This window comes from Eumetopias jubatus, unplaced genomic scaffold (assembly GCF_037043125.1).
Source record: "Eumetopias jubatus isolate StellerSeaLion01/CBP00866 unplaced genomic scaffold, mEumJub1_p1.0 scaffold_3, whole genome shotgun sequence".
Classification (NCBI taxonomy): Eukaryota; Metazoa; Chordata; class Mammalia; order Carnivora; family Otariidae; genus Eumetopias; species Eumetopias jubatus.
The window spans coordinates 108,844,424-108,871,851 of NW_028274809.1; the positions used below are offsets into that span (position 1 = coordinate 108,844,424).

The window sequence follows — 27,428 nt, forward strand, 5'->3', positions numbered from 1 at the left end:
ATGTTCTGGGTCTTGTGTGTGACTTGGTCATATACAGATGTCTATCAATGTTTAAAAATCAAAGAACAAGCTGATCATTCTAAAGAGTTGTTAAGGATTTTGTCTTCTATTGTTTGAATCTATCTGTTTCTTAATTAGTCTTTCTTCTGGGCGGAAGAAATCTGGCTGAAAGATCTGTTTCTGGACTAAATGTTCTCTGCTCTAGGGTGTGTGGAGAGGAGCTTCCCAACAGGCTAAGGGCCACCAAATCTCAGAAAGAGGAGGGTTTCCCCAAAAGAGGCTCCTTCCCACACTAATAGCCCTGACTCACACAGTTTCTTAATTTCCTTAGAAGCCCTTCAAATGTCTGTAGGGGCAAACTTCCCTGGAAGGCCTGACATTTTGTACCCAAAGGTGGGGAAGTGGGGAGAAGTTGCTTCTGCCCCAAATAAATCTTTAAACAATCTCCTTGTCTTCATTCTCACTTCCAACCCCACATTCCAACCAGCCATCTCTAAGCCCAGGCCCCTGTAGTTCTGACAGGCTTAGTCCAATCTTTACCTCCCCTCCCCCCGCCGCCACACACACACACACACACACACACACACACACATCCTGGTCACTCTGCAGCCTCCCTGGGCTTCCTCTGGACTGGAGTCTCCATCTCTCTATTTCCTCCCCCAACCTACCCCACACCCTATCCATCTTGCTGGAATTCTTGAAATCTCACACATGCTGAAGGATCCCCTTAGAACCTCTTCACTTTGTGAGCTTATTTCTTTTATTATTCCTTTTAATGTAATTGTAATGGGCTATCAAAAGAGTACAAAATATGCTGTCTATTGTCTTCAGCCATACACTTGAAGGAACTTATAATAAGATAAATAGATTTACAGTCACTTGTCTCCCTGTGACCTTAGCATGACTGTTCTCATCTGTGAGTGGGCAGAGTTATATCTATGTCTCTCTGTGTATTACACATGATATTTTGACTTTTTTCTTTAGTGCTATGAAGTCTCTGTCTTTACCATCTTGATAAATGCGTGAACCTCCAAGAAGAACCTATATCAACCTCTTCAGAGCACATCAGATGTTGTAGGTGTCATTAACTCCATTTTGGTACGAGAAAATTTGGAGGCAAAGTCACTTAGCAAAGTTGCAAGTGCTGAGTCAGGAATGAGAAGCTATGTCTGCCTCATTCCAAATCCTGTTTTCTTTGCTCATGAGATTGTTCTGGGGATTAAATGAGATAAAATGTGTGGAGCTCATAGCATAAGTTTGGTAAATATAATTGCTATTCTGGTTCCCCCTTATTAGTCACAGCTACATACCCCAAATCCCTCCCTTCTTTTAGCCAAAGAGAATAAAAGCCTTCAAACCTTCTCATTTATGGTTTCTTCTCAGAAAGATCTCTGTGCCTCTGGGAAAGGGGAGAGGCTCCTGGAGTCTGCTGTCACTGATCTCTCTGTGCTTCTCTGGACCCCCCCTCCCCATTCCCACCCCATGTTCCTCATTACTCACAGCTTGTGGAAGCCTTAACCAACCAAACCCCTGCTTCCTCTCTCCTCTCCTCTTAAAATATGCAGAGCCACAGTTCAGTTTTCTTAAAAGCTTCCAACTTGCCAATCAGTTAAGTTAAGCCAAGTTTCTGTGCTAATGGAAAAGAACCAGAAAAGGGGCCAAGGAGAAAATATTTGCAATACATATGAAAAGGTTTTGTTGTCTTTTGTGTATAAAGAGCTGAAATAAATCAATAAGAAAAACATTAACCACCCTTCTGAATGAGAAAAAACACGAACAAAATATTCACCCAAAAGAACATGCAATTTCTAAATAAGCATGTAAAAGTATTTTCAGTCCCACTAGTAATCAAGAAAATGCAGTCAAATAATTACATATTTCTCATCTACAGAATTATCAATATTTAAAATCTAATGCTTGATCCTGGCAAGAGGCTCTGAAATGAACACTCAGCCACAACTCATGAATGTATCGAAAGCTTGAAACATAGTCTTGTAACATTTGATCCAGTTGTTCCATTACTGGGATACAAGCTAAGGAAAAAATATGAAAGGCAGGGCCAGGGTGGCTGGTTGGCTCAGTAGGTTAAGCATCTGCTTTCCGCTCAGGTCATGATCCCAGGGTCTTGGGATCAAGCCCTGTGTCAGTCAGGGAGTCTGCTTCTCCCTCTCCTTTGCTCACGCTCTCTCTCGCTCTGTCTCGCTCTACCTCTGTCTCCCTCTCAAATAAATATATAAAATCTTTGGGGGAAAAATACAAAAGGCAGATATTTATGTTTATATGGTTTATCACAGCAAAGAAAAGGAAGCAACTTAGTAATTAAACAAATTAAAGAGCTTTGTACTTTTATATGGGAAAATGGTCATGGCATAATGTTTGGTAGTGAAAACTCAGCACTTAAAATCACATAATCAGTAACATCTCAGTAGTATAAAGCAAATGTCCACAAACGTGTAAGAGACTAGAAATAAATATACCTGAATGTGCTAGATATTATGAGCAATTGTTAGAGTTTGAGATTTTTTTTTAACCTCTCTGTTACTTTTTTTTTTTAACACAAAGAACATCTATCACTTTGATACAGGACCAAACTTTTAATTAGAAATTTTAAAGGACCCAAATAGAATCTGCCTGCCTCTATCTGTAAGAGCTCACAGACAGGGACTGCAGTAGGGCCCCTCCAAGAAGGAACCAGCACTGAGTGTGTGTTCGTTTGGGTGGGGATAAAGCAGGCAGGGATGCCCCTGCCATGGGCAAAGCCTGCTCTATATAGTTCTGGGAAGGAAGCAAAAATTCCCCTCTGGGACTCCATCACACCCTCTCACTCTGGAGGAGTTCAGCAGCTTACCCCAGCCACATCCTGCACATATTACTAAGGCTGCCAGAACTGAGTTCCAGTTCTGGTTGCACTACCTCAGACAAATTCTTATCACTGCTCCCAACCTCCGTTTTCTCACTTTTAAAATGGGCCCTTTGCAATATCCTCTTTGATGGTATTTATGAGAATTAAATAAGATAACAGTTTTATTGTTATAAGATATAGCTGAGTTCTTGCTACTCCATTAATAAATATCCAGCACAGAAAGACACACTGTATTTCTGTGACCTAACATCAGACCTTTACCATATAATCGAATTTTTCATATAATTATCCTGCTTTCCTAAAATATTCCTCATTTCTTTAAAATTAGACACCTCCATGGTTAAATCTTTTAAAATATATCAAACATGTCCCTGCTAGCTAAATGACAACTCACCATTAAACATTATTTATCTTCTTTTCAGAATGGCCTGGGGTCCTTACTCTATGTGTGTCCATCGGGGGAAGGGGACCAATATCTTCAATAACTTAAACTTAATATTTTTAACTTATTTGCTGAGGAAGACATTGTATTGTCACATTATTTCTAAGATATTAGTCACGGCAACCTAACTTTGCAGATTGTTCCAGTTTCACAGATGAGAAAATTGAGACTCAGAGAAGTTAAATAAAATGCCGATGGTCAGCCCCATGGAAGGCAGTGAAGATTCAAACCCAGATGGAGTCCCAATGCCTTGGTTCCTTGCCAGCCTATGGTGCAATCACATCCTCCACCCATGGCTGGATCCAAGAAGCTTTAGTTGTGTAATAAATGCTACTTTGCTTTTGTATCTGACCTTATAGTTTGTGGAGCTTTCTACCTTTCTTTAGTTAGTTGTTTGGCTTCCTCCTTGTAAGGAATTCTTGTTACATTCTGGTGTTTTTAACCCGTCCTACCTTGGGAAATGACATAAGCAAATATTAAGGCCAGTTGGCTGTCAATGATCCTTCAGAAGTCTTCCCATAAGTGAGGTGCAATGATCTGGGGACCTGTTCTTTGGTTACCTATGGGCTCGTTTAGCTTCCTTCCAGCTCCCCAGCTGCATTTCAGATAATTGAAGTTGTTTAATTTATGAACTCTGAAATCGGGGGATACTATTAGCCAACATGGACCTATATGTATTACAAAACAAAATGCCGAACTGTTGCTAGTTTCTAGTAAATGCCTGTTCTGTCCTACTGTTATTTTACCGACATTGCTTCTGTAAAACTCTGGAATGCAAGTGTTCTTGTCCCCATTTTCTAAGCAAAGAAATGGAGACTCAAAAGTTTCCACACATGGCCAACAGCGTTCTGTGAATAGTTCCCTTCACATCGACATGTATATGCCCAGCATGGGAGTTTCACTAAAGATTGATAAGCAGTGTGAGTTTCTTCATTAACTAAAGAGAATTATGAACACTTGCCCACTGTGTCAAACAGGCAGTCCTAATAATAATAATGCCTGGAGTTGGTCCAGCCCACACTGAATTGGTAAAGGTGTCTGCACTGCACACCTCCAGGGGGCAGCCTTACATTGTGTTCAACCTGGATGGAATTCCCAAGGGCACACACACTGTGCAGACATCTGGAATGGGGCCCCGGGACTGCAGCAGAGCAACCTTAATGGGAGAAGCCGGGAGGGTGTCACAGCAGTGCACCCTAGTACTGTCAAGTAAACAGTGAAAAGCCCCACAGGAAGGGCCAGCCATCAGACATGAGAAGTGCAGGTTGTCCCTTGGGTCTGAGATTTAAAACAAGGGTGACATGGTCTCAAATTCCCCGCCCTTCTCTCTGGTGGGGAGAAGGGAGAGATAAAATGCAACCTATAACATAACATTCTTTCTGGGTGATGTAGGTAGACTCTAACTAACCAGAATGTCAAAATCTGCTTCAAGTTTTTAATTGCCTAAGTTAAGTGAAGCCTTTACAAACTCTGCAATGTCTGGAAACCTCAGACAGAAGTGATCCAAATAAATCACATGGCCTTTGTCCAAGCAATCCCTGTTTCTAAGAATCTTTTCCAAACATTAGCCCACGGACTGGGACTGCGCCCTTGAGGGGCCAGTCATGCAGGGACTTCCCAGGCCACCAATGCCCCTCAGCTCTGAGAGGCCATCCTGCTATGGAGTGGCAGAGCAGCCAGCCAAGATTCAAACGCAGGTCTGTCTCTGGTCCCCGGCCCTGACAGTGCTGGGCCAGGCCATCATATTCCATGTGGGAGTTTTTCAGTCCACACGCAGGGGAATTCTCCACCACAACCTCTGAGTCTGGTAGCTGCAGATGGAAACAGAAACGTAGTTAGAAAAATGTGATTCTTGCGCAGGAAAGTTGGAACAGAGAAGAGTTCAGATGTGGGCGGGTATGTGTGTTTAAAAAAAAAAAAGAAAGAAAAAAGAAAAGGGTGGAAACCCCACCAGCCAAGTCTGCAGAAAAAAAATAAATGAAGTCTGCCTATCTCGGGCCAGAGCCCCTCCCCTCGGCCCGCGCCGGAGGAGCGTGACACAGGTGCCGCTTCCTCCCCGCGGCTGAGGGTCAGCAGCAGGCCGGCGCGACCCTCGCCCCCGCTCCGCTGCCCCCTCGGCCCCCGGTCCGGCCGGCGCCCCACACCCGTCGGCGATGAACAGCGTCAATGGCACGTCGCGGCCCCGCCTCGGTGAGTACCCGCAGCCCGCGGGGGTCCACCATCCGCGGGGTTCCTGGGTCCCCATGCCTGCCCGGGCCCACGGGGGCCAGGAGCTCGGGCTCAGCGGCGGGACCTCAGCCCGGGCCCCGCGGCGTCGCCGGGTCGTGGCCGGAGCCCCCGAGCCCGGCCCGGCTCTGCACCCCCGGGGCCTGGAGGGGCCGCCCGGCCACCGCCGCCAGCTCTCTACGTCTTTGTGCGGTGGCCGCCGAGTATCTGCCGCAGAAACTGTCCCCTAGACTAGTAAGTGAGGGACTTACTAGGAGGGAGGGGACGTCGCGCGCTGTTTGCTCGGCCGCCCAGGGCTCGGGGACGGGTTCCGAGTAAACTTCAGTAAACTCCGCCGTTGCCCTGACTCGCTCTCCCGGCCGCGGGGAGGGACACACACATGGCGGAGGCATAGGCTCAAGGCTTTGACCCTTTGGGCCGTTGTAATTCCTCTTTCTTTTTAAGACGGCACATGCTTTCCTGCTGACGGGAAATCGTATACCCTGAGCTTCTTTGTGAGGATGTTGGGAAACTTTGCCGGGCCTCCCCCGGCCCCTCCTCTGCCAGTGGGCTTTTGCAATAAAAAAAAAAAAAAAAAAAACACTAAGATTTCCTTTTTAAAACAGTGAATGTTCATCCCTTCTATCCCCACCCTGGCTAGATCTGGTCATTAGAAACTGTCAGACGGGAGACATTCTGAGTCTATAGCGAAATCGTGTTAAGTAATTAATATAATAATAAGGGTACTGGAGACACCCACTCGTTTACAGGTCTTTAAAATCCAGGTGGTTGTGTGGCTTCAGCAGAGGAACTTAAGCATAGTGGACTGTGGCTAGGTGCCTGTGTGTGCAGAGCCACGCATGTGCCCGGGAGGGTGCTCAGCTAGTCTGGGATGCAGGAGGACAGGAGTCCTGGAGTGAGGGCCCCGCTGCCTGCTGTGGGATCAGCGGTGCCACCTATTAGCCAGGGGCCTGCGACAAGCTAGCCTCTCCCTTAGCGCCAGCTTCATCGTCTGCAAAATGGGAGTGATAGGGTATTTCTCTTTGGGCTGTGAGAATTAAGAGCTTGTAAATGGCTCAGCACAGAGATTGACACATACTAAGGGCTCAATAAATGTCAGGCATCTTTGTTTTCATTTTACACTAGACTGGGTCCGGAAGCTCATGTGCATGAGTGCTTGCATGTGAGTTTCTGTGAGTGTGTGAATCAGACACTAGTGAACGTAGAGGTGTGTGTCCGGGCCAGGGTTGAAGGGCAAAGCCACGGTAATCATTCCAGTACAGGCGCTGGGGAAGTACAGGCCTGCTGCCATTCCTGTCTGGAAAGGACAAGCTTGCTCACCAGGAGCCCTGCCCCTGCCCCCACTCTCGGGCAGTTCTCTAAGATTCAGGTTTCAGACCTTGACCAATGGCTGCAGACACTTCCCTTCCAGAGCTCAGAGGGATACAGCCCTCACTTGCATACCATTCTAGATTACCCTTAGGACTTGATTTATTGCAGGCTCTTTGCTGTAAGAGAACTCTGGGGCCCTCTTTCTTGCTGTTAACTCAGGCAGGATGTGTCTATATCCTGTCTCAGTTTACATCACTGCTTCTCAGAAGCAGAGGTTGGAATGGAGAGGACCCTCTCTTCCTGCCCCACCAGGCCTGCCCTACCCCTCTGGCCTCAACCAACTCCCATAAGCCCAAATGCCACAGGTACTGCAAATGAGTCATGTGCAGAAATCCACTGCCTTGCCCTTGGATGGAAGGGGTCAATGCTCAGTGAGGAGACGGTCAGGTTTGTCAACTTTATATAGATTTCACTGCCTCTGGCAGAAGACGAAAGGATTGCATTAAGTGCCAAATGAAATTCCATCTCAACCATTGCTCAACACCTCCAGATATCCAAGGCAGTAGGAGTCACATGGCATTGGCACCATCAGCAGCTGGACCTTTCCAAGGGTGACCATGGTTGGACAACTATTTCTGGGGACTTGCAGCGCACCCTGGGAAACAGAGGGGTATGGGATAAGAGGCATTCTGTGTTTGCAGTGGAAGCACATCAGCCCATCTACAATGAGAAGGAAGAGGCAGCTGGGGGAGGTTGGCAAGCCAAATCAGTTTCCCTCTTTGGATGGCAGATATACATACATATATCAAATGGCCTTCTGCAGCCCCAACCAAAGCGCCTTCCAGAGATTGTGAACAAAATGGGCCCAACAAGCACAAGCTAAAAACAAATTTGAACAATGAATCAAGAGTTAATAATAGGAAAGAGAAAAATACCATCCCACCTCGAGAGCAATTTATTGATTTATGAGAAGCCTACTAGAAGTATCATATGTATATACAATTACTTTTTGTTTTATAAAATGAAACTTATTTTATATATCCTACTTCATCTTGCTTTTTTTCATAAGAATATATGCTGAATATTATAATTAATCATCACATGTAGACTAACCCATTCTTCTCAGGGCTACATGCATAGTATGAATTGTATGAATATATGAATGAATTGGTTATTTTATTTAACCAGTTCTTTCACCAATGGACATTTAGATTGTGGACAGTCTTTCTTTGATTTTTTTAAAACCAGACATGGTGCTGCCATTACAACCCGTTAAGTAGGGTTTATGTGATTACACATATATGTGTAAATGTATGTGTTTATATATGATTAGGATAAATACACACACACACACATTTAATTTCTGGGACAAAGAGTGTGAACATTTAAAATGTTGGTAGGTACTAAAATATTGCCCTCTAAAAGGTTACATGAATTTCTAACACCCACCAGTAGCTAATGGAAGTCATTCTTTCCTCACACCCTCATTCATACTGGTCAGTTCACATCTTAGCAAATCTGATAAGTAAAACATGTTGTCACTTCTGAATGTGCCTCTGTAATTATAAGTGAGGTTGTGCATGGTTTCTGTTTGTTTGTTTTCTAAAGATTTTATTTATCTATTTATCTGAGAGAGAGAGAGCATGAGCAGCGGGAAGAATAGAGGGAGAGGGACAAGCAGACTCCACTCTGAGCCCAACATGGGGCTCAATCTCATGACCCTGAGATTGTGATCTGAGCCAAATCGAGAGTCGGACACTTAACTGACTGAGCCACCCAGTGCCCCCCCTTTTTTAAACATTTTATTATTTATTTATTTATTTATTTGAGAGAAAGAGGAGGTTGTGCATGTTTTCATACCTCCACAACATATTGTATTCCTTTTTCTGGGACGTACCTGTTCATGGCCTTTGCCCATTTCCTATGAGGTCCCCCACGCCCAGGGAAGGAGTTTATGAAGTGTCCTCTCTCTTATAGTGACTTGGAGGCAGAGCAGGACTTGAGCCCTGCAGTCAGAACTGTGGAGTCAGACCTGGGTTTGGTCCCACCTCCAACACTTGCAGGCTTTGAGGAGGTACACAATATGTCAAAGCCTCAGTTTTCTCATCTGAAAGTAGGAATAATAACAGCTACTTCCCAGGAGTCATGTGATGAACAAGAGAATAAGGGCTTGGCATCATGCCCAGGAATAGTGGTATCTGTGGCTGTTGTTGTTAACAGAATTTATCAAAGCAAACCTGGCCTGCGGGTGCTGCTAATCTCTAGAGTCTCCCTTACAGACAGCTGCTGTTTTTGCTTTTGGTACTATAGTAAGAATATCAATTACTATATGCCAAGCCCTTTAGTAGGGCCTTGCGTGGGTCACCTCTCCACAGCCTGGTCCCATGGGCATTTTCTTAACTGTTTTGCAGAGGAAACACTGGAGGCTCAGGGGAAGGCTTATCGCAGGGCTCCCAGGCACTGAGGGCACAGGGCTGTGGACATAGGCTGTCAGACCCCAGAGCCAGCAGAGGCCAGCTGAGGGGTGCTTAGGGTGCATGTGGACAGGGCATTCTACCACCCAGCACCAAGGGGGCTGTGCCTGGGAAATTACACTGTAGCTTTGTACACAGAGGAACTGTGTGTGGCACAGATCTTCAGAACCTACCAACCACCCCACGGTTCCTCAGCCAGGCCTGAGTTCCGACCTCAGTGTACCACTGCCCACTGTTTGTGTTTGGGCCTGACCCACACCAGGCCAGCAGCTGCCCTTCATCATGCCTTCCACAGCCTGCTAAGGCTATCCCCTAGAGCCTTCTGTTATGGCCTTTCCTGATGCCCAGGACTGCTCTGCCTCTCCAGCTTCACCTCCAGTGCTCTCTGGGTACTCCTGCACACACATATGCATGCACACATACACACTCATGTTCACACTCACATACACACACTGCCTGCCTGCCTCACTCCTGCTCATCTCTTAAGGTCTGGGTCATTCCCCTGAAGCTCCCTGGGCCCTCCCTGAACACTAGAAAACCACCCACTGTGGCCCTGAGGACACTGCGGCCCCAACAAATTCCTGGGTTTGTCCCTTTCCTGGAAATCCTGACCTCCCAAGGGACTCCATAACCCCGCCTGCCCCCTCCTTGGGGTCTGGCACAGAGAGGTGAATGCTCCCAGGCCTGTGTCCATTCCACACGCTGGAAACACCTTTTAAAAATCATACACTCGGGCGCCTGGGTGGCTCAGATGGTTAAGCGTCTGCCTTCGGCTCAGGTCATGATCCCAGGGTCTTGGGATCAAGTCCCGCATCAGGCTCCCTGCTCCTTGGGAGCCTGCTTCTCCTCTGCCTCTCTCTCTCTCTCTCTCTCTCTGTCTCTCATGAATAAATAAATAAAATCTAAAAAAAAATCCATATGAAATCAAATTAAAAAAAAAATCATACACTCAGTAGCTCCTAGTCCAGAATTTGGCATATACATAGAGGTCAGTGAATAATAAGTTAAAATGCACAGAAAGTCAAAACAAAACAAACTCTAAGACCAGGGCTGCTGGCCCCAGCACTCACTACCTCGCTCTTTCCCACTCCCGCACTGATTCTTATTTCAAATTCTCCCCAGACACCCCAACATCTTTGCCTAGGGTTTTCTTGGGATCTTCATGTAATCTGAACTTCTGAGGGAGTGCTCGCTCCTGCCCTTTGTTATTAGGCATTTTCATTTTTGTACATTCTTCCAGTACAAATAGTGTGCAAAATCGTAGCCATGGCATATGTGGACAAGTGTGGGTTTTCTTTCGTGACAGCAGGAGCCGAGCCCAAGACACTGGTTTCTATCACAGCCTGGGTGGGCTCGGCAGGGCCTTTGCATGACTCCCCCAGAGAATGTGCGGGTTTGTCACCAACCCACAGCCCTTGTTGCCCGGGCGACAGCAGCAGAGTAGGACTCATGGCCCACCTTCCTGGCACTGCGACCTGCCCTTTCTCCTGACCCCACATCTTCACCCCTTCTCATTAGTGACTCTGAGGCTGACTGAATTGCTGTGTGGACGACGCTGATAGTTAGAAACTCCAGGAGGAGCAGGTCATAGGGAACCCCCACAGCACTGTGAGATTTACCTCCTAGAGCTCAACCTGGTTCCCACAGTATTTATCAGGGGAAAATCCCCTCAAGCTTCCAGCAGGAGAAGGAAAAAGGATGTATCTTGAAATAGACCAGAGCACCTGTTCTGAACAAGGCCTGCCTCAGTGGAAGCTACCCTTGGACAACAGGGGGGTGAACCATGTGGGTCCACTTATACATGGATTTTTTTCAGTAAATACAGTACAGTGCTGTAAATGTATTTTCTCTTAAGATTTTCTTAATAACATTATCTTTGCTCTAGCATACTTCATTGTAAGGAAACAGTATATAATATATATAACATACAAAATATGTTAATGGACTGTTTATGTCTTTGGTAAGGCTTCTGGTCCACAGTAGGCTATTAGTTAAGTTTTGGGAAGAGTCACAAATTATACGTGGATTTTCAGCTGTTTGTGAGAGTAGGGGTGGTTAGCATCTCTAACCCCCTACATTGTTCAAGGTCAATTGCTGTTAACCTGAGCCTAATCTCTTGGGGTATTATCAGAACCTATCTCGCCTGGAGGAAGAGATTTACCCAACTTCAGCCCATCCTACCCATCCTGTCCCACATAAGGGGTGAAAAAAAGAATAGAAACACTCATGAAGTTCACAGTCCAGAGGCACAGGCTCACCGAAAGACAGAGACCTGCTCATAGGGCTAAGGGATGCCTCCTTTCCCCACCACCCCACCACCACATCACTGCAGTTCCTTTTACACACTACATCTTGTCTGTCAACAAAATTACAAGGCGCACTACAAGGCAAAAACTACAATTTGAAGAGACAGAGAGAGCAAGCATCAGAACCAGCTATGGCAGGGAATTACCAGACTGGAAATTTAAAACAACTACGATTAATAGCTCTTTATGAGACTTTATTATATTCTCTCTTGTTTCTGCTTCTCTAGCAAAGTCCTTCTGTAGGTAAAGCCATACCTTCTTTCTCTTATTGCCAAAACGTTGTGGGTAACATACTATTTGGGGCTCACTGGAGAATACCCCAAAGTCCTTCCAGGTCCCTAAAGGGGAAGCTAGCCCTTCAGGGTATCCATGGGGGCAGACCCTGGGCAAGGCTACCAGGTCATCTCCTGCACCCTTCTCACCCTGATGGAGGCCTTTTACCTCCACTTCAAATGTGAAGCTCTGACTAGCACATCACTTGTAGAGAACACAGACAGCCAGAGCCCCTTGCTCCCCCTTCTCCTGCATACAATGCTCATTTTTAAGAGGGGTTTAAGCATGCAGCTGTCAGCCAACTCCAGGCCCCAGCACTGCCATTTCTCCCCCTTGGAAAAATTTTCTCCCGGAATGGAGAAGCTTCACATCTTAGCTGTGGGCACATATAATCTCACCCAAGTCTTAGAGTGAAGGACATTATGGTTTGCTAAATCAAAACCAGATAATGCAGTCCTGCCTGCCTGCCTTTTGTTTTGGGCCCCAGTCTGTGATTGCTGTATTCACCAGGCAGCAAAGTCTACTGACTGTGAAATGGTACTTTCTCTTGAGAGACTTACCAAACACTAGAACCATGCACACCACCTTCAGCAAGCACAGGCTTCATGTTCAGGTTCCCCTTCCATATTTTTTAAAACCATTTAGCTCAAATTCACTTTGCACCAGTTTGCTAGTGATGAAGAGGTCAGACCACCAGCTTTACATTTCAAAGATTTGGGTGTGAGTCTGAACCCGTTCTGACCTGCCTATGGCCTTGAACGTGTTGCTGGGCCTCCTGCATCTCAGTTCATCCTCCAGGACAGGGCTGGCTTTGTCCTATGCAGTCACACAGGACCCCCACCCTTGGAGGGCCCCACATGCACTCTGTTAATGCTCTGCAATCACTGTCTTGAAATTCTTAATTTTTGTAAATGAGCCCCTGTTTTCATTTTGCACTAGGCCCCAATAAATTCTACAGCTAGTCTTGATCCATTAAATGGGGATAATAATCATTTCTACCTCAGGGGTTTGTTCTGAGGATTAAATGTATTATCCTAGATAAAATTCCTAGTATAGTACTTGGTACATGTTCATCTCTGCCACTTACTGAGTACTTGCATGTGTCCTAAGTGAATGCTGGCTCACTACCCCCTGCCCAGTCTCTGTCCCTATGTTTACTGAACATAGCACCCAAGGATGGGATGGCCAGTCTGCCCAAGTCTGCAATAGCTCTGGCAGGCTGCTCCCTTCTGAGCTGTGAGTGCCCCCCTAATACAGGGGCTCCTTGATGCTTCTATCAGAGGGAGTGCAGTTGGCAGGGGGGAGGCAGCCCAGAGAACGCACGCAGGCCACTGTGACCTCTCACACCAGCTGTGGCTCCAGCAAACTTCTTACCTCTACAAGTCAGTTTCCTTACATGGTACCTGGGGGGACTATCCTTGTTCCCTTAGCCTCATCTGAGCCCCAGCCTCGCCTGAACACTAGGAGCTCAGCTGTCTTGTTCTCCATGGGGAAGAGCAGGCTCTTTAAAAACACTGAATGAGTGAGTGAATGAATGAATGAATGAATGAGTGAATGTGAAGGTCCAACCAATGCAAGCCAAGCCTGTTCCCAAAGAGTACTGTGGGTCCCCATGTTCACATCCCTTACCTTTCCCCCACCCCGCCCAGTGGACTCAGAGCCCCTCTTGGCTCAGCCCACTGGCCTGTCCCCAACCTGCCCTGCACTCCCTGTTCACTCCTACCTGTGTGCACGTGGAGCCCCCTGCCCGGTCCACCAAGCACCATTCAGTGCCTTCTCTCATGGCTCATTTCTTTCTTTTCCTCATGTTACCGTTCATCCAGGTTCACAGCGAGGACTCTGCCAGGTGCTTCTTAAAGCTTGGGCTCCCCTCTCTCCTGGGAGGACTCCCTCCACCCCCCTTTTCCAGCCTACAACCCACGCCTGATCTCCTGCAGGGAACCTGGGCCGTGCTTCCTCTGATCATACCTTGAGACTGACTTGTCATTTGTATTGCCCTCCTTCGGCTTCTACAAAAATTCTCATTTTAGTGAATTAATTTCAGCTATGGCTGAAAGTCCTGAGTAACCTTTTTTTTTTTTTTAATTTCATAATCTTTTTTCTTTTCCTTTTGTACAAATTCTGTAAATTATCCTGACACACTCTCCTCTTATGGTGACTATCTCCCTGACTCAAAGGATAGAAAGTAGGCTTCACTTCCCACATGTTATCTCATTTCACCCTCTAGCCACCCTACGGGAGGTATTTTTATCTCTGTTTTGCATATGATGATACTGAAACCCAAGAGGCAACCAACGTGACTTGCAGAGAGCCACAGCTGACCCCTCACACGCACACTCTTGGATAGTGGGGTTTTTCTAGGAAGGGCTCGGCCAGGGCTAACCTGCACAGTAGGCAAGTGGTTAGGACCCATGGTGCTCTTAGAGATACACAAGAATATGTGTTTTCTTTTAAAATCAAAAGGAAAACAAATGAACTTTTCATACTAAATATTACATTTGTCTTTAGAACAATGCCACTATAAAATAACAACTTTTAATATTTTGGGGGGAGAAGGGATCCATGAAGGCAAAGCACCCAGGCCCAAGAGGGTCATCCTGCATCCCTGCCTGGCTCAGTGCACTCGAGCCCAAGGGGCTGGGTACCCAATGGTCCCTGCATTGCCCCTGTCACCACGGGACTCTGTGCTGCTCCCGGCACTCTGACCACCTTTGCATGGCTGCCCTACCTGGAATCCTCACACTCCTCCCCTGGCAGTCCTGCCTAACCCTGCAGAGCCCCCTGGTCTGGCCAGCTGCTGTGGCTGTTTTCGTGCCCGCCCTTTGCCTCCACCCTCAGGAGATTCAGTCAAAAGTAAATGCTTGAGGGGAGCCAGGACTCTCTCTCTCTCCCTCCTTCTCTCTCTCTATCTTTCTCTTACTCTCTTGGCTTTTTAAGCCATGTAATTAAGTTGACCTTCACTTAAAAATTTAAAAAAAAAATAGGTTTTCTTTATCCTGTTTCATTATTACAGAAATAATTCATGTTCACTGTAGAATTATATATATGTGTGTATATATATATATATACACACACACATACATATATATATATATATACATATATATATATATATATGTATATATATATATATAAAAGACCAAGAGGAAAGGGGTAAGAGGATTCTCTCTAGAGCGGAGGTGACTTTGAGATACCCGGGTGACAGCTGGAAGGCAGTTGGGAGAGAGATCTGGGCAAAGATAAAGATGGTGGGGGGGGAAGGCAGGGGCTGGGGGAGGGGGGCATGATGAACCTCCTGGGGCTGCACGGATCACTCCAGATGGTGTGGATCTTCACGCAGGCACAAAGGGATGGGTGGTGTAGAGGACTTGCTGAGTGCCTGCTCTGTCCTACTCCATACACAGTGAGGATATACATGGTACCTTGTTTCATCCTGAAGACGTTGCACGGATGTAGATATTATTAATTCCCGTTTAGAAATATGGAAACTGAGGTTCAAGAGATTGTGTCCCCAGGCCCTCACTGTGAACCACTGGCACTGTCCAGCTTTGAGCTAGGGGTGTCTCCCTCCACCTGTGGGATGCGGCACCCCCCATGCTGGGAGGAGGTTGCCCATGACCCCGTGCCCTTCTACTCGGCTCTGTGCAGCCCTGAGGTTGCTCTCCTGCCTTGAAAGAAAAGGCCTTTCTTTATCCACCCACCCCAGGCCATTTGTGCTCAGCTCTACCCTCCTCCGCTGGCCCACACCTGCCGGCCCAGCAGCTACTAATGAAATGTCCATAGTGGCACACAAGGGCCGGGTTGTGCCTGTGAGAGTCCTGCCTGCCAAGGCCAACCCACACACAGGTCTCACTTTCCCCTGGGGAAGCAGTGGGCAGCTGCCTCCCGGGTTCACTGCAAGGGCACTGGGAGAGAATAAAGACCCCACCAATTCCTGGCCAATTCCTGGAATGCCTCCACCACAGAACCGCCCCTGGACTGGCAGCTTTGTCTTTTGTTAAAATATTTCAAGCCACAGGACTAGTACTGCGTTGTGTGTTATAGTTTACTAGGTCCTTTCAAGTCTGTTCCCCATCTTCATTCAAGAGAGACTACTCTCCCTCTTTGAGAGGAAATAAAGTAAAGCTCAGAGAAGCTAAGTGACTTATAAGAACTCACATAGCCAGCAGTAGTAGGTGGAGCAAGACTGGGACATAGGTCTCTGATTCCTTTGTGAGTGCACTGTTTGTACCACAGAATCTCATTCCTCAGGTCCTTGAGTGGGAGACAGGATGGGGGTGATGCTGAGGAGCTGACGCTGGGACTGTAGGGTCACCAAAAGGAAGAAACTTTGACACTGGCCCTACACTGTCCTGTACCTTCCTGTACACGCACGTGCACACACACACGCGCGCGCGCGCGCACATGCACAGGTGCACACAGCATGCACACATATGCCCTTTACCACTCCCTTGCAGTCCTCAGCAACAGACTGGTGTCACCGCCAGGTTCAAGGAAAGGAGGAGTTCTCCTGGGTTCTAGTTTGGCCTGGGGCAGGGTGAACAGACATTTAGTCTATGGGCCCTACTGACCTCACAGAGATAGCTGGAAACAAATGTGAGACGTGCTGCCTACAGCATCTTTGGCCTCGGGCATGCTTTTGAAACTTTTTCCTATGCCACCAGTTTTCAGACACTGCTCCCGTCTCTTTGCCTCAGTCTGGTATTTCTGCAGTACACCTGACTATCGGCAGTGTGTTCTGCTTCTCAAAGCCTCTTCTGTCTGTGGTCTCATCTGAGGTCAGTGCAATGTTCAGTCCGGATCCCCTTAACCACCCTCCTCATGTGGCAGACAGGGACACACAGGTCTAAAGAAGTCAGCAAGGTTGTTTTGGTGATTTGGGATTTGGGCTCAGCATTGCCTCTTTCATGCCTTCCCCCCTTGAGTCCATCTAGAGTCTATTAATAAAGACAAAAATCTATTAGTAAGCCCACTAATAAAGGCAACTTTCTCTCTAGCAGGTTATTGATGCAGCACCTACATGTACCAGTAGTTAAATTCAGGGCCGGTTTCCAGATTTGACCCCTGTACTCACCCTTCTTCACTCCCAGCCTATCACATCATCTAGGGTCCCTTTATAAGTTCCAAGTCTTCAGGTACCCCTTGGGAAGCAGGTGACACAAGCCATAAGACCTTCAGCTTTCTAGCCACTTCTGGTGAATCCAGTCCAGAGCACCACTTTGAGATTACTTTAATCAGTCTGATGCACTTTGATTTTGATCCAGTGAGCACCACCTGTGTGGTGGTGATACAGGGGACACAGACCCTCCCTTCAAAATGTCTTCAGCCTAGTTGGGGAGCAAGACCCAAGGACATCAGAGGGCAAAGGAATTCAAAATACTCTTCAAGCCACTGGCCACACCTGGTTCAGGTGCATGCAGCTGTGCAGGTCCCTTCTGGAATAAAGGTCATGTGTCCTGAAACTCCAAAAGAAGTAGCTTCTCATCTAGGATCTCCACCCCAAACACACACACACATATACACACACACACACACACACACACAAAGTGGTGTCACAGCTACAAGTCTCCAGTGCAATTATTTTCAGCAGAAATAGTATCTCCACAAAATAAATTCTTAGATGAAGTCTGGAAATATAAAAGAGATAAGAGCCTATCTGATGTAGTCGAATTAAGGATGAGAGGCGGGTGACCACACTCCACGGGCCCCTTGTGATGGTTCACTCTCAAGTTATCGCTGGACACCAAGGGCTTCGTGTAACCCAGTCTGCGAACTCCTTCCTGCCTAGTGCCTGGTGCCTAAGCCAGAGTGGTTCATTGATATCCAGTCACTGTTGGTTGTCAGTGATGATACTTGGGTGCTTGGATCTCAGTATCTTTCCACTGTAGACATTTCCATTCCATGAAGCCATAAAGTGTTTTCACTGTGGTTAAATGTTTGCCTACACCAGACTGTAATGTATGCCCAGATTGTCAATCGCTCTACCAATTAATTCCATGAGGACAGTTCTTATCGAACTTCAGAACCCCAATGCTCAGACTCCATGAAGAAAATCTGAGAAGTAGGAAAGGAAACTGGACAGAAGAGTTGATTATGAAAGCAATTTATGCACAAGTTTTTACTAAACACTATATACATTCCTGGTTCATCAGTAGAAACATACATCCTTCTCATATGTCCTAGGGATTAAGGAAGAGATAAATAAAGTATAAGACAAGATTCCTGCCCTCAAAGCATTGTTGGGCTTCTTGGAGCAGCAAGACACACATCGTAACAGGAAAAAAAAGCAACCAATCCTCCTAGGGATACATTTCTTATCACACGAATTCAGGTTGCGGATCAAATTGCCTATGTCTTGTGATTATTCACTGAAATAGCTAAATAGATATCTAGCTATCTAAAGAACAGCTTAAAGTAATATAGCTCCCCAAATGTAAATTATGACCTAATATTAGCTAATATTGGTAGGTAATTATTAAATTATGGTGAATTTCTACTTAGCTAGATATAATTTTATCTTGGAAACAAGTTGTCAAAGATCAATGGTGATTATTGAGAATGTTCTAACTTTGGGGAATGACTTCAGTAAAGACAAATTGCAAGATGTAAAAGGAAGAATATCATGTAAATATATGGGGTACCCACACTATGCAGGGTGATCTGGCCTGTCTGAAGAGCTGAGCAAATGTTTGCTGGTCATACTCACCAGAGTAGCCACTGTCCCTAACTGTGAGGGGGCTGCTGTGGGTGGCACCCCCATCTTCAGGACACAGGACATTGCTGTGAGTGGCAGGGCTGTGATTTGAGCTGGGGGCGTCCAACCCCTAGGCTGTCTTTTAAGCCCTGCACACCACCACCATTCATATGTGCAAAATATAGTGAGTTTCCAAGGAGAACAAAGTTTTCTTTCACAGGAGGAGGGAAAGAAAGTTGGTTCAAATGGGCTTTTTAACTACATTTCCTTGTACCAGGCTCTGGTAATTCCCCCTAGGACACAGAATCATGGAGCTTCCGAAAAGACCTTTTGGAACATGCTATTTTAAAACTGATAAGAACAGATACTACACTTGATCTTAGTGAAATGATATTTGTAACTCACTGAGAAAACAAACAATTCTGGAAAAAGTCAAAATCCATCTTGGAGGACAAAGGGGGACAGAATCCACAGTTTTCCTTCAAACTTCAGACACACCCTGAGGCTGTGTTTCCCATTCAAGAGCACTTCGGGGCCATTTATTTCCTGAGGCTTTGGTCTCCGCCTGCCTATTTTCACTGTTCTTTCTTCCCTCTGCTTCCAGGGTGGTGCTTTTGGGATAAACCAACTCTGAAGTTGTACCGCCTTGGAGGCACAATGATCTGAGTCCTGGCCTTATCTTGCCCTCCTTGTCCAGGGGCTGTGGGAACAGAAGTCTGACTGTCTGGGCAGATAAAAGGCTGACCTCTCACTGCCCTGCCTCCTCCCTCCAGGGTCCCCCATGGTTCTCCTTTGAGCTCCCGTGAGAGGGCCCTCTGCAAGAGGGAATGAGCACAGGGTGGCATTCTCCTCTGTCTCAGTTCATGATATCTCCTTCTAAGCCAACAACCCCCCACTCAGGGACGCTGGGACTGCAGCAGAACACTTCCCAGACCTCCTCTGGCCTCCCTGCACCAAGCCCTTACAATGTAGCCAGCTGTGGCCATTTATCCTGTTCTGGGACCCAATACCCCAAGGGCTCAGGATTCCCTGGAAAGTCCCTCTGTAACAGGGCCTGGACAATTTGTGCAGTTGGCCAGAGAAGATACAAGAGCCAAGTCAGAGAGGCCCAGGCCACTGCCCTCACCAGCACAGATGGCTTTGACCCTGTGCAAGGTTTAAATCAGAAGCAGGACCCCACCCCTCCTTGCCACCTCACCAGCTACTGTTGGCTCCACCACTAAGCCATGAGGACAACCTCAGGATAGTGATCTCATCCCCTTTGGTCTCTATGTCCCTGATGTTTGTATACCCGCCACCCCACGGGATGTCCAGGATGCAATGAGCCCCAGGTGCCACCAGACTCTGTAATCTGTAGAAGGTGGCCATGGCAGCGGACAGCGTGCCTACATTCGAACAGCTGTGCATTGCACAGGTGAAAATTCAGGCCTTCAGTGTGATAGACCTGGGTTCAAGGTGCAGCTTGGCCACTCAATGGCTTCCTCCCTGTGGACACCTTAAAGGCCCAGGCTTAGCATGGGGCAAATAGTCAGTAAATATTAGCCTGAGTGGGAAGAGAGAGACTCAGTGATACAGAGACTTAAACCAGGGGTCTGCAAACTAAGACCCACAGCTCCAATCCAGTCTGCCGCCTGTTTTTATAAATAAAGTTTTATTGGAACACAGCTACTCCCATTCATTTGTCTATGACTGCTTTTTTGTAACAGAGACCATATGGCACTCAAAGCCTACACTATTTACCATATGGCCCTTTATCAAAAAAGTGTGTCGACTCCTGACTTAAAACCAACAGGGGAATCTCTAATGGCTCAATTTCCAGGACTAGAGCCCATCTGGGCCCCATTGCCTCTCTCCAGGGAAACCACCACCCCACTGATGAATAAGAAGCCATGGAAGAAAGACCTGCAGTCAAGGTCAAGGACCAGACATCAGACAGGGAGGCCCATGTGGGCCAAGCTGGGGACACACAAAGTGCCTTGATTCCCATCACTTGATCTGCCAGTGCCCAAGCCACCAAGGAGAGGGCCCCTCTTTCAGTCTTCACTGTCTCTTATCCTCCAATCACCCTTCTGTCAGTACAGGCACTGGGGGCTCTGCTGCTGCCCTGCAGAAAATCCTCACCTCACCCTGACAGGGGTGGGAGGAAAGGCAACACATAAGACAGGCTCCCTCTGGGATCTGTAGCTATGGGGCCAGCCAGCTCACCTCCCAAGTTCAGAAAACAGTGCTTCTCACCCACAGCCCAGGCAAGGAAGAGGGATAACTCTCCACATGGCAGGGGTTGGGCCAGGTACTTTTGTCCCAGACCTTACTGAAACCTCTTACCCTCTCAGGATAGAGAGGTTATCACCTCTCTTTTCAGATTTGGAGCTGGATACTCAGAAGTGTGTCTGCATTTGACCAGTTATAAAATGGTGGATCCAAGTTCATCCTTAGTGTCCCTGAGTCTACACCCATGTTCTTTGCCTATGCCACCAACACCAGTTAGCTGGTAGGCCAGGAATCACATTCCATGACCATGTATTGAGGACCAACGGTATGAGGTTCTAGGGATATGACAGTGAACAAACTAGCAGTAATCACAAAAGGGAGCTTATATTCTATGGGGCTTGGACAGATAGACACTAGACACATGGGGATAATGCTCAGTACATCAGACAGTGTCAAGTGCTAGAGAAGACAATCAAGTCAAGAAGGGAGATAAGGAAGGCCAGCGATGAGGGAAGTATCATTTTATTTAATTTTTTTGTTTTGTTACATAAATTAATTCATTTATTATAGGCTAGCAATGTTTCAAATGGTGGAGTTTCTACTGGCCTTTCAGCTCCTTCAGTATTCTGTCACTTCTGTGACAGAAGTCACTTCTGTGATGGCAGAAGGGGTGTTTCAGGTCTAGGCGCCACCAGCTACGGTTTTCATGCAGGAGCCACAATGCCAGATCCCCACAGCTCGTCTTTTCATCTTGGGTTTTCCACAGAAGGAGCAAGTGTACTTGGCGTGCTGGCTTAGTTCAGTCTTCTCCACCATTTTCCTGAGGCAGCACCATAATGGGTCCCATATTTACCCATGATTCAGACCTTCTTGGTGAGTTTAGCCATGCCACCGCAAACTAGGTCTGAGCCCAGAGAGGCAAGGGAGGTACCAATTTAAAGAGCATGGCCAGAGAAGTCTTCACTGGGAGAGATGATATTTGAGAAAGACCTAAAGGAAGCCAGGGAGTCAAACAGGAATATCTGAGAGAGGACATAATAGGCAGAGAGCATAGCAAGTGCAAAGGCCCTAGGTAGAAGGAGGCCTGGCCTGATCAAGACACAACCAGGAGGCAGTGTGACTGGGGGAGGAGGGTGGGAAGTGGTAAGAAGGAGCTGAAGACGGACAGGGGAGGTGGCAGAGAGACAATGGGACTATCTCCCGGCACCTGTTGTAGCAGCTGGAATTCCACCATCCTCCCAAGTTTTGGGGTCTCCAGACCTCCTGGTAGAATGCTTCTGACCCTGAGAGAGGAGCCCTTGAGCATCTCAGCTAATGCTCCAGCAAAAGACTAAGTGCAAGGCCCTGGATGAGCCATGGCATGTGGTGAGAATGCGTGGGAAGGTAAAAGACGGTAGGGACGTCCTGAGGAGTGCCTGAAACACAGGGAGATGGGAGACGGGGGGGCTGTAGTACCAAGACCCCCATTTGTCCTCAGCTGTCCTGAGAGATGCCTTAGTTGAGCGCACAGATGTGTGCACACACAGAGGCCAGCTTCCAGAAGCCTCTCTGAAATTGCTAGTTGCACCTTCTGGGTCTGAAGGTTTTCTGCAGGGACTGAGTGTGAGTGCAGGGCCCGGGGCCCCATGCACCTGCAGTTCACAGGGCACTCAGGCCCCTGATGGAGCAGCTTGGAGCAAAAGGTTGTGGATCAGCCCCTCACCAGCAGCTCTGGGTCCATGGAAGCCCTGAGGGTACCAACCCAGCACAGAGCACACAGCAGCAACCTTCTCCCCTGAGGTGGATGGTCTGACCTAGAAGGGGGTGAAGAGAGAACTGTGAAAGGGTGTGGACAAGGGTGGTCCATCCTGCTGCTTCTGGGGTCCAAGCTGCCACCTTCCTGGGGAAGGAGGTCCCCGCACCACGTTCAGCCTCACCCAGTCTTCCCTGGCAGAATGAAAGCACAGTCCAGGAATGCGAGCTCCTTCTCCTGGGAATCAGAGAACTGAAGAGACCAGCTCAGGCTCAGACAGCTCAGGTTAGAGCCCAGGATTCCACCACCTCAGGCTCTCCCCCCACCACCCCCACCACCCATGTGCAAGATAGAAATTGATACAACTTCCCCGGCCCAGGCAAGTCGCACTAGCAGTCAGGTTCATAAGAATGGGAAAGATATTGAGAGGTTATTTGCACCTGCTTTATATCTGCATACTTTTCTGTTTAGTCTGATAAGCAGTACAGACAGCAGTTCAGTTAAATGACCAAAGCCACTTAAATATAGACACAGGAGTTTGTCCTGTGTGCCTCCTCCCCTCAGATAATTTGATCCCAGCACGAGAATCCAGCTTCTACGGAAGTGACCCACTTTTCATCTCCACCTGAGGACCCTGGTGGAAATCAGGCCCTCTGGGCAACTGTTGGTGCTTGGAATCACTGGCACATAGCAAAGCCACTCACACTTCCTATCTCACTCTGTTCTCGCCCAGCCTGGTACAGCAGAGGGTGGAGGGGTGGAGAGGGCATTAGCATTTATCGAATGCTCTCCGTGCCAGGGTGCCAGGGGGCTGTTCATGTGCCCATCAAGAAGGACAGTGCTGTTACACATCTGCTTAGAAGAGGAGCCTGAGGTCCTCATACAACGCAGTAACCTGAATGTTCCTGGAAAAGATGTAAAGTCTGTCTCAAGGGCACACTGATAGCACATGGTCAAGCCAGCACTAGGATTCAGGTGTAACTTGATCCCATAACCTCTGCAACTCTCCAGGTTCATGGGCAGGCAGGCAGCGTGCTCCTTTCTAGGACACCAAGCACTTTATGTGCCACAGTTCTAAGGAAACAAATGCTTCAGGCTTAAGCACTGCCTGCTCCCCCCAACACACATGCACGCACACACACAGACACCCAAGTCCAGAGATCTGAAAGGCAGTACCCACCCTCACTGAGCTCAGGTCTCTGTAAGCTTCAGACCCATTGTGCATGAGGGTCCCCACTCACTCTTGCATAGGGAAGCCTGTGGTGCCTTGGCCTGAGCCCCCTTCCATCTGTACCAGTAGGGCTCGGACTCACAGGCAGGCAGACAGCTTGACTGTGTCTGAGTGCAAGGACATCATATTTCTTCCGGGGCCCTTTTCCCTCCCTTTTATTCACACTGAGGGCAATGGAAACTTCACCCAGGCCTGCCTGTGATAAGTCTCTAGGCGGTAAGGAAGCAGAGCTGAGCCTTTTATCAGGCAGCTGCAGGGAGATCCGGTGCCCTGCCTGGTGGGCCTGAGGCTGATAAAGTGGGTCTGGGCCCAGCCACTCACCAGCTGCTTTCTCAGACCTGTTCCCAAGGCCCATCCCCTCAGAAACAGGGGCAGTGAGACCCAGGAAACGTCTTTCCATTCCTAAGCACCAAATAGACTTCTGGTGGCCACAGGCAGCAGGACCCCATGGGGAGCAATTGGAGTAAAGTTTTGGCAAGGAGGGTTGATGGAGAAGGGGATGCTTGAGAGTTTTGGGGAAGTTGGCATGGCAGTGAGTGCTGAAGCCTCCCATGGACATATCAGGACTACATCTATGGTTTGAGCCCACTCAGAGTTCTCTGGGAAGCATGCAACTCTTCCCATTTTTTCACCCAGACACTGAGGCTAAGAGAGGGAAGGTGTTAATAAATTTCATTTCCTGTGGTGCGGTCAGGTTTGAAGTCAGGTTTGCTGGCCCCTGAAGCTCAGGCTGCCTTCCTCCCTCCTGGGAGCTCTAGTCTGAATTAGATCAAAGACTCATCCCTTCCCCCTCTCCCCCCGCCTGCCACCTCACACACACACACACACACACACACATACACACACACACACACACACACACACACTTTTGGGGGGACAGCCAATTTTACCTTCAAAAGTTAACTACTTTTCCTGTAAGCTGTTAAACTTCCCATCTTTAGGGTAGGAGAGACTGGGTTAGCAGACTGATTTTGAGAAAGTTGTCTCTCTGGACTTAGTTGTTCCATCTGTAAGATGGGCTGGTCATCCCCACCTCACAGAGCCGGGAGGACACAGCCACTGTGTCCAGTGCCCTGCCAGGAGCACACAGGGCCCACAAATGGAGGGCATATGGCTGCCACTGGCCACCAGGGTCCCATTACCAGGCTCAGCGCTACACTGGGAGACAAGGCCAAGGGCTGGCAGGGGTGAGAAGAAGTAGACCCTTGGACTCAGGTCTGGGTTTGAATCCTGGCTCTGTCCTTGGCAACTGATGGTGTCTCTGAGGCTCAGTCTTTTCATATATATAAAGCAGGGATGGCAATGCCTGTTGGCAAGGTTGTTTGGGGGACTTCAGCTAATGAGAGGTACTCATGATTTGTGTCTGTCCCATGACAGTGGGTTTTGAACGAGAGAAAAATTATGAGTGGGAGATGATGCAAGTGAATTCCCGGCCTGGAACAGACCATAAATGACAACGGCATGGGCCCCACTGACTTCTAGCTGCCCCCTGCCCCAGGCTCTGATGCACATGGATGCAAACAGAGTCTGAAGGGCCCTCCAAGACAAGGCAGATGCAGCAGCTTCTATGCAGGAGGGTCAGGCAGGGCCTCCTAGCAAACTGGCCTAGTGACTAGAGGCTTCCAGAGTGGGCCGGGAAGATGAGTGCTGAGGAGTGAGGCCTGAGCCTTCAGATGACCTGCCAGGGTGGCTCCATCAAAGCAGACCTGCTGGGAAAGTTGCAGCTCCTGACAAATACCCAAAATGAGACTGTGCTGATGGTGTGCCCTGACCTGAAGACTGAGCTCAAGGCCTGCGATTAACGCTAGAATATTGAAAAATGAGCAACTCTCAGACACCAAGGCTGACAAAGCCTGAAGAGCTAGGGAAAGGACAGATCAAGGGTAAGGGCAGGAGGGTAGCCAGGGTTGGGGGGGAAACAAAGGGGGCCTCCCACGATCTCTTCCCTGGAGCCAACCAAATCATCACTGGTAATCATTTTCTAATGATTAGCCAAAGGATTAGTGTATGTAAAAGTTCTGTGCAGTGTGGAGAGATAAATGCAAAAGATGGTTTTACCATCTAGCACCTAGTAGGTGCTCAGCAGTTGTTTTAGCAATCACTGCAAACTCTTTGCTTTCATAAGCTCTCTTCTGGATGATTTTTCCTGCTGCATTTCAATCTGGGCTGCTGAAAAGACCTTTCTCTCAGTAAGCTTTTGATAACCACTGACTTACTATGTGCAAGCCACCTTGTAAAATGCCAGGATACCCAGATGAAGATGCCATGACCCTCCCTGAACCCCCAGAGTTGTTTTGACATACTTGGTGAGTCTGTCCATAGTAACAGGAGGTCACTTCCACTGGGAGATAAGGACAGACATCCTCCTTGATGCGTAAACATTCGTTCCCCAGGTAGGCCAGGTGGAGTGGACATTTCAGGCAGAGGGTACAGCATGAGCCAAAGCCTAGAGGTGTGAAATAGAATTAGAATCCTTGTGACGTATAATGGGCTCACGTGGGACAAGCAGGAGGGTTGTGAACATGTGAGATAATGTGAGAATTCAGGCTAGCTTGTGCCTGTGGCTCTGGGCTGGTGCCCAGGAGATCCTAGGGTTCTCCCCCAGGTGTCTCCCCCTTAGAAAACTCCCAGTCTATCTGGTGAGCTGACAAAGAACTGAACAGTCTATGGAGCTGTCTTGCAATATTTGGGACATACTTATACCAAGAAATTTGTTGTTGTTTATCTAAAATTCAAATTTAACTGGTGGTCTGCATTTTATTTGGCAACCCTAGGAGGATGGGACCTGGGCATGGGTGTTTTTTAAAGGGTCCCATGTGATTCTGATGTGCAGCCAGAAACAAGAGGCTCCTGCTTTGAGGCAGGAACCCACATACTCAGTGCCTCAACTCCCAGGCAAGGTGCCTGGGTGCAAAGCCCTCTGGATAAATGGAGCACTCCTAGTCTTAAAAAGCATCCTTATTTCAAGCATTGTCAAGATCCCCTTCTTACTCATTCATCCCATCCATACATGGATGCCTCCCACAATCATTAAAAACCTATTTTTTATGTAAATTTGAAAATCTGAAACACATCCTAATATTTAATACTTTAAGTGGTGTATTTATTTTGTAATAATTTATTTTACATAATTACAATATAATTATTGTATAATTATGGAAGTTATTCATTAGCTGTATATATTTTAATACAAAATAATAAATAATTGTTCATAACCCTCCTACCTCTTCTATCACACCATCTCCTTCACTTAACTTCTAATCACACTCCTTTCAGAACTTCAAACTCTCTAACCCTCAAGACTCCTAGCCTTGTCAGGTGTGACTTGCTGGACCCCCCACCTCACACCTATATCTCTCTGCTCATGTCCACTACTCTCAGTCTTGTTAGTCTCTCATTGTATCATGCTGATCCTTTCTCAGTGGCTTCCAAGTGCTCTTCTAAACTTGGAAGAGAAAAGGCTCTCCTCTCCATCCCTGTACTACTTCAGAATTTCAGAGAATCTCCTTTTCCATAATCTCTCACCTGTTCATGTCCTACAATACAAGATGTAGTTTCTTTAACCTGACCTTGAAGATTCTCTACTTCCTGGGACACCTGAGTGGCTCAGGTGGTTAAGCATCCAACTCTTGATTGCAGCTCAGGTTATGATCTCAGGGTCCTGA

General features: G+C 47.5%; 1 protein-coding gene and 1 long non-coding RNA gene across 2 annotated transcripts in view; one reads left to right on the forward strand and one right to left on the reverse strand.

Annotated features, from left to right (window-relative positions):
• Positions 1–4,720: 4,720 nt before the first annotated feature.
• On the reverse strand, positions 4,721–5,978 carry LOC148164729 (uncharacterized). The gene is made up of 2 exons (XR_015767880.1): positions 5,783–5,978; positions 4,721–5,116 (listed from the first exon to the last, which is right to left on the reverse strand). It is a non-coding gene; the product is annotated as an uncharacterized LOC148164729 (long non-coding RNA).
• GYPC (glycophorin C (Gerbich blood group)) overlaps positions 5,303–27,428 on the forward strand; it is a 42,863-nt gene continuing 20,737 nt past the window's right edge. The window contains exon 1 of the mRNA XM_028101286.2: positions 5,303–5,495. Coding sequence (XP_027957087.1) covers positions 5,459–5,495 — 37 coding nt within the window. The 5' untranslated portion in view covers positions 5,303–5,458. The remainder of the gene's footprint in view (positions 5,496–27,428) is intronic.